Source organism: Myripristis murdjan, chromosome 3 (genome assembly GCF_902150065.1).
Source record: "Myripristis murdjan chromosome 3, fMyrMur1.1, whole genome shotgun sequence".
NCBI classification, from domain to species: Eukaryota; Metazoa; Chordata; class Actinopteri; order Holocentriformes; family Holocentridae; genus Myripristis; species Myripristis murdjan.
In genome coordinates, this window is record NC_043982.1 from 39,824,162 (window position 1) to 39,831,635 (window position 7,474).

Below are 7,474 nucleotides of genomic sequence, written 5' to 3' on the forward strand. Positions count from 1 at the left end.
CACCTAAAGAAATTTACAATACTTAGAAAAGCATATAACATAGAAAAGAATAAAACATTTCATAGAGCCATCTAGTTTATAACGACAATATTTATGCTTAAACGCCACCTCTGCACTCAGTCACAAGCGTGGGATTCACCTTTACATTGATCTGAAATGCTGATTTGTGTGAGAAACACATTTGTCCCAAAAAAGTCTTAAGTTTCTTTAAAATCTGTCTTAAAAAATTATATTTAACCCTTTGAATCTTGCAGATGCCCTGTAATGGTCTACACTTGTCGCACTGGTGTACACAGGTCTTACTCTTTGGATCGATCCCTCCATGTGTCATATCCTGCCCCAACGTCCTGTTTTCAACAGGAAATACAACAAAATCTAGGAAGTCAGATGTCATTTCATGCGATCTTCAACTCAGACTTTTTGGGGATACTCTTTTTGGACAACATAAGTTAAAAAAAAAAATGTCAGTCCTATGGCTGTGTTCGAACAGCCAGTAAAAAACGGCCTAGATCAGATTTTTCTCCCTAAATGTGACAGAGATCTGATTTTTTTTTTTTTTTTTTTTTTTTTTTATGCCAGTGTGAACAGCAAGGAAAAAAACCTGAAATTTTCAATTCTGATTTGGGCGACTTTGATATGTGGTCCTGAATCTGATTCCTGCTGATGTGACGCCGTGTGAACGCTCAGATCTCTGACTGAGCATGTTCACATCTGTCAGAGCGTCATCACTGACTGTAGATCTATAAGCAGATGCTTCGGTGAAAAGCCGTCTCTGCCTTCTTGCCCTCTGTGTGAACAGCTGATGGACTGACACCGCAGCAAACTCCTGCACCACCGTTTGATTCATTGTGATGATGAGCTGCTGTGCAAATGATGTCTTTTGTTGTCCAGCAGCAGCTTGTTGTGAATGTGGGGTCATGGTACAGATCTGCTCACACTGACGTCAGATATGAGTCACATATGAAGATGAAGGTGAACAGTCGAGGCAAAAATATCGGATCCACACCTCAGTCTGTCTTTACAGAGCTGATTTTTACTCTGTTAAGGTGTAAATTATTTTCTTTTAGACTAAATGTTGAATAATCTGAGTTTAGAGGCGTCAACTCATCATATTCTGCTCAACAACCAGCTGATATTTGATCTCAACTGCTGCTTGACTTTTTTCAAATTTAATTTTCTGCACGTTCATACACTATTTTAATCATGATCACTTTTTAAACTGCTTGTTTCAGAACGGGTGACACGGAACCTGTTGGATATATCTGGACATTTAACAGCGTTTTAAAGTGTTCATGCGTGTCATGCAGGACAAACAGTTTGATATAAAGACACGTGACACGTGAACAGGGATTTTCTGTTTATTTTCATGGCAGATTAAATACACAAATATAATCACGTCAGTCTGGGAGCGACTTCGATGCTGTTTATCCTCAGGACAGTTTGTGGCTGGACGATGACTGCAACAGATCAAATAAACAGCGGTCAGTTTTCAATTTCTGCTCTCTACGGTATCATGAAAACAGCAAGAGGCATAAATCACCCACTAAAAACCACACTGCCTGTATTTTAGTAGCTTTTTTGTGAACTTGGACTTCAAATATCAGATGAGTAACATGACTTGTACTTGATTCAGGGGTTTTCAGACTTTTTTAAAATCCTGGACCCGAGTTGACTCAGACTCCACAGCGTAAGTGATTTTTTTCTCTACGAATCCTGATATGAAACAGGGTTTTGGTTTGTGTTCAGGTGCTGCACATGAACACAAATAGATTCAAGCTGGTGAGATTAGACCGTGATATTCAAATAATAACTATAACTTAAATTACAGTGAAATTAACCCTTTGAAACCTGAACCAGTTCACTGGATGGCTTTCAAAAAAAAAAAAAAAGCCAAATGAAAAAAACAAAAAAAACATTACCAGAACATTAGTAAAAACATCAGCAAAACAATTATTAGCTAAAAAAAAAAAACTGTATTTATAATAATTAAAATACATATTTAAAAGTCCAGATCAGATTTGTTGTGTTTAAATATGTTCTTCGTCTTCCACATTCAAAACTTCAGGCTCAGTTACTCTTCCTGTCTAACACGCCCTGACCAATCACAGAGGGGTGTTCATTCAGTAAAAACAGCAGGCGATGATGATAAACAGCTGATCACCATCATCATCATCACAACAGACTGACAAATGCAGAGCTGGAGGCAGGCAGTCACTGTATTGTGGATATTTTGTTTTTTTCCACCAGTTTTTCTACTATCAGCAGCTCTTACACACAAGGTGCAGGTTTTTCTCGGTGCTTCTTAAACCTAAAAGTTGTGTTGCTGTGTGTTGTTGTGTGTTGTAGTGTGCTGTTGTGTGTTGTAGTGTGCTGTTGTGTGTTGTAGTGTGCTGTTGTTGTGTTGTTGTGTGTTGCTGTGTGTTGCTGCAGAGCTCTACTGCAGGAACGTACTTTTCTTGCGCTGATATCGGTGTCGTTTCCAGAATCTCATGTGAACTTTGGGCCACGACTCCGTCTTCTCGATCACGGTCGCCTCGACCCGCACCAAGTCCTTCCTGTGCAGGATAAAAAAAATAAATACATGATTATCAGTTACTTCTGAAACGGTTACATCAAAGAGCTTTTCAACTGTTGTTTTGAGCCTGAAATGTTTTGTCATTCATTCATTCATTGATGTAATGTAAATGCCTGTGCTAAATAATGGAAGCGAAGGTGCAGGTGCTCTGAGGCCGTGTGTTCACACTGCAGCCTAAAGTCACCTGATTCTTTTTTTATTTCTCAGATCCAAACGTTTGCCTTGGCTGTTCACATCCATATTTGTTTGTAAACCAAGGTCATTATCACTAACAAAAACTAGGAAGCTGTGTATGTGGAAAAAACATTTTTGTTAACTGAAATAAAAATGAAAACAAGGCTTTATATTTAAAAAGATAATTAACTGAAACAAACAGAGAAAATGTCTAGGAATTGCAGGGTGTCAATTTAACTTGTCTGTCAATTTATTTTATAGTATTTTTTAAATAGTATGCTTTGTTGAGTTTTTAATTACACAATTTATTTTTCTGACCTTTCTGAATCTCGCCCCTGACAATACCCCATATTACAAAAAAGACTCAAGCTAACACTAAACTAAAACTAAGCATTTTCCAAAACTAAAAACCTCACCAGGCCCACTGTAAAACAAATTTAAACCCAACAGGAACTGCAAACAAAAAGTCAAAACAAAATAAAAAAATAAAACCTAATGAAAAACGCAACACCATAATAACCTTGAGGTGAACGTATCGGAGGTCAGTGTTAACAGATCTCACATCAACACGTTTACAGCAGACTTACTGCTGAACAACAAAACATGTCCACCATGACAGTGAATGAAACTCCATTTTTCAGATTGAAATTAAATTTGCAGCTTTTATGTCTCGCTGTTGTTGTTACTGCCAACAATGAATGAATGATGACACACAGAGAGTGATGTGAACCTACTCAGTGGGAAAATATGGATATATATATATATATATGTAAATGAAATGGGATCTGAGTGTTCATACAGCTGTCACATCAGCAGGAAACAGGCACATCTAAGTTAAAAACCAAACTTTATAAATGTCGCTCATCTGATTTGAAAAGATCAGCTTTTCTTGTTCACACTGATCAGGAAAAAAAAAAGAAAAAAAAGATCTTTGTCACATGAAACAACGTTTGGGCCGCCTCGACTCGTGTCAAACCTCTCTTGCTGGAGAGCCAATATTTAGTTTTGAGAGCCTGAAGCTGTTGGTGTTGAGGAGAGAGAGAGAGAGAGCAGTTTTTACCCCAGCAGAGGCCGGCCAATCAGAGTGAAGTCCTCTGCTCCGACCATCAGCACCTGAAAACACAAAACCACAGAAACATGGAGAGAAAAATAAGTTTTTCAGTGTAGTACTGGTGGAAGTTTATTACAGTGGACTTGGCTGGTCTGAGAGGCAGGTGTGTATAGAGAGGACACAGATTCACAGCGTTGTGTCAGTCAGACTCAGTTTGTGTTTTACAGGCTGCAACCACTGACAAGATTAAATGTTCATGTCAAACGCTGGCAGGGGTGGACTGTCACTTTTATTGTTTTCTCGTGTTTATTTTAGTTAGCGAGGGAAGTGACTGTCATTTGGTTTCTTTGTTTTCATTGGTTATACTGACTATTTCACCAGTTAGGTTTGTTTAACTCTAAATAAATTCCAGTCATTTTATGAAAAAACCTAGGACAAATTGTGAGAAGCAAACTCAACTGATTTTGTTTCCTCAGTTTGTCCTGAGTGAGGGGAAAAAAAGTCCCAAGGAATCCCATTGAATTAAAAGGTTACTATATGACAGTGAATTAAAAGGTTATTATATATATAGTAACCTTTTAATTTACTGTTTAAATGTCTCTTCTGGCATTTATTCCTTATATTCCTTATTAGCGCATATCAAATCAGATAATGTGTGATATGCATGTGTAAACAGAATAATTCAAAGAACTTGTAATTGACTTTTTTTTCTTGTCTTTGTGTGTGTAATCAACTTGTGAATTTTTATAGTGATATCTGAAAGTAAAATTTTGATCCCTTTCCCCTGTGTGTTAAAAACAGTGTTTTTGGTAATATGTGGTCATAAATAGGTGATTTTCAAAACTTTCCACCAATGGGATTCTTTGGGACTTTTCCCCCTCACTCAGGACAAACTGAGGATACAAAATCAGTTGAGTTTGCTTCTCTTGCAATTTGTCCTAGGTTGACCCCAATTCTGGCCTAAAATTACTGGACTATTAACACTGTCCCGACATGACACCTCTGTCCCGCCCAGCCGTGACCCGGCAGGTGAAGCTCGCCGTGCGAACCTTCTCCATGCGGATGCGGTCTCCACACTCGGCCTCGATGTGGTTCTCGATCAGGATCAGGTCTTCGTTCGTCACCTTCCACTGCCGGCTGGCGAAGTGAACCACAGCGAAGAGCCGGCCCAGGTTCCCCTGAGCGAGCCGGGCGTCCACCTTCTGCACCGCGGCTGCAACACACACACACACACTCACGTCTCTGAAAACTCTGAGTTTAGCCTGGGACTCTGGCCTGAGACCAGACTTAGCCTGTGTGTGTGTGTGTGTGTGTGTGTGTGTGTGTGTGTGTGTGTGTGTGTGTGTGTGTGTGTGTGTATCTGACCTGCATGCTGCCTCTGCTGCTCCTCTGGACTGATGTGTGTCGCCTCTGACCAGGGCGGCCGGGACAGAGAAGTCTGAGGAAACACACTGACACACAAACAAACAAACAAACACACACACACACACACACACACACACACACAGAGTGGGTAAATCTACTGAGCCTCATTTAATTAAAATGATTTTATTTCCCATGTGAAGTGCCTCCTCCTTCCTCCGGGCTGACTCTGTACCTGGACGGCAGGCTGACGCTCTCAGAGCTCTGATGACGAATGGCAGCAGCAGATAGAACACCTGGAAACAAACAAACAAACAAAACAAGACATAAAAAAGATGGAAGAATGATGGGAGATACATGATACATGAGTTTAGAAAAGGGGTATCTGTCTCATATTAGGTGTTGGGCTGCATTTATTCAAATGAGCCGTCCCAAACTGGTCCCACAAAGCTGGAAGCAGAGAATTGTCCAAAATGTCTCGGTGAGCTGAAGCATTAAGATTTCCCTTCACTGGAACTGAGGGGCCGAGGCCGACCCCCCCAAAAAATATCTTCGTGAACCGTATCTCTGACATCGTTTAGAATAACCAACATCACAGCAAGCAAGTCTATAAACTGAACAACAAGCTCTGTGATCATCTGTATAGGGTCATTCCATGTCATTTCACCAAATTTTCAGGACATCCCACGCACTTGGGTCTCAAAAAATTCTGAAAACTTCACCAGTTGTTCCTTATTTATCCAACAGGCACACTGTAAAGTTTTAGTTTGCTCGGATGGATACTTTTTGAGATACGGCCAATTTAGTGAGGGCGAGTATGTGTCGATTTTGGTGCGTCCTTATTTTTCTGCCATTTTCCTCCATCCTTCAGGTGTCAATATCTCAAGAACTACACCACATAGGGAACTGAAATTTGGTACGATAATACACCTCCACCTACTCTCTCAGATTGTACAAAAACATCTGTCATACATCATAACTGGTAGGCATGCCAGCCCCTCAAAAATGGAAAAAAAAAAAAAAATACATGGGTTTCGTGGTCGACCATGTTTGGGCCTTCAGAAAACAACTTTGTATTTGCCCCAGCTTCTTGATTTTTTCAGAGCTTTGAGATACATACATGGACTGTTCAAAGCATTAATGATTAGTCAGATATATGCATCGGTTTCTGGATGGCAGCTTCTCCAAATCCAAAAAAAAAAGTTTTCATGTCATATTTTCATTGGCCCATAACTGCATGTGGGAATGTCTTAAAAATCGGATCTCTGTTTTAATTTAAAGTTCAACGCTTACTCTTTCGTGGGATATAAAACATTTTTTCCTTTATGCAAGTTCTTCATTTTTATTTTTGATCCCAAATATGGGGCTATTTCACCACTGGCTAATATACCAAAATCGACACATACCCCCCTCACTAAATTAGCCATAAATCAAAAAGTATCCATCCGAGCAAACTAAAACTTTACAGTGTGCCTATTGGATACATAAGGAACAACTGGTGAATTTTTCAGAATTTTTTGAGGCCCAAGTGCGTGGGCCATTTGTTGAAATGACATGGAATGACCCCTGTACACAGATGTGCTGCATATTAATGCCGAATCTGTTGGCAAGGACAAGAGTTTGGCGTCAGCGGCTTTCTGGTTTCTGTTTGTGTTTGTCGTCTGAGTGGCAGCGACCAATCAACTCTGAGCAGGGAGGATTTCTATGAGAAGGGTCCGACTGCAGCCGGCAGCACCTGCAAGGGGGTTCACTGTCCTGATGTGGACGCGTGTGTGAGTGTGTGAGAGAGAGAGAGAGAGAGAGAGAGAGAGAGAGAGAGAGAGAGAGAGAGAGAGAGAGAGAGAGAGAGAGAAGCAGACTCTCCAGACAGAAACCCTATTAGACTAACCCAAATTATAAGAAAAAAAATGACAAATTGAAAAAAACAACAATTGAAGTCTGCCCTGGCGGTACAAATGTCTGTTCGCCACACCGGTAAAGTCAACCTGTCTGTCCGTGTGGTGTCAGTGTGTGGCTAGTTAGCTGTTAGCTGTTAGCTGTTAGCTAGCGGCTAGCAGGAGGTTAGCCGACAGCGACACGAGGCCTCGAGACAAAAAGTCACACTCTGATCACACACACACACACACACACATCCAGAGAAAACACACCACCTCAGCCCGTACCTGTGTGTGTGAGGGAGTGTAACCTGCACCCTGTCCTCCACAGCTCGGCGGCTCCTCTGCGCAGCGCCATGTTGACCCAAAGCGCTGGTGTCACACTCTGCTCCGTCCCCCCTCCGCCGGACACACACAGCAAGTGGGAACGTTACAAAA

General features: G+C 40.9%; 1 protein-coding gene across 1 annotated transcript; it reads right to left on the bottom strand.

Annotated features, from left to right (window-relative positions):
* Positions 1–1,342: 1,342 nt before the first annotated feature.
* Positions 1,343–7,474, bottom strand: mrpl21 (mitochondrial ribosomal protein L21). Its single transcript, XM_030076241.1, has 7 exons — positions 7,325–7,474; positions 5,398–5,458; positions 5,166–5,251; positions 4,850–5,013; positions 3,810–3,862; positions 2,452–2,555; positions 1,343–1,457 (listed from the first exon to the last, which is right to left on the bottom strand). Exons 1-7 carry the CDS (start codon positions 7,392–7,394, stop codon positions 1,393–1,395), a joined length of 603 nt encoding a protein of 200 aa, XP_029932101.1. The 5' UTR covers positions 7,395–7,474; the 3' UTR covers positions 1,343–1,392.

Coding starts and splice junctions, on each gene's coding strand:
- mrpl21 (XM_030076241.1), bottom strand. CDS start 7,394: ATGGCGCTGCGCAGAGGAGCCGCCGAGCTGTGGAGGACAGGGTGCAGG. Junction 5,459..7,324: donor ACACTCCCTCACACACACAG/GTACGGGCTGAG, acceptor GTTTGTTTCCAG/GTGTTCTATCTGCTGCTGCC. Junction 2,556..3,809: donor ATTGGCCGGCCTCTGCTGGG/GTAAAAACTGCT, acceptor TATCCTGCACAG/GAAGGACTTGGTGCGGGTCG.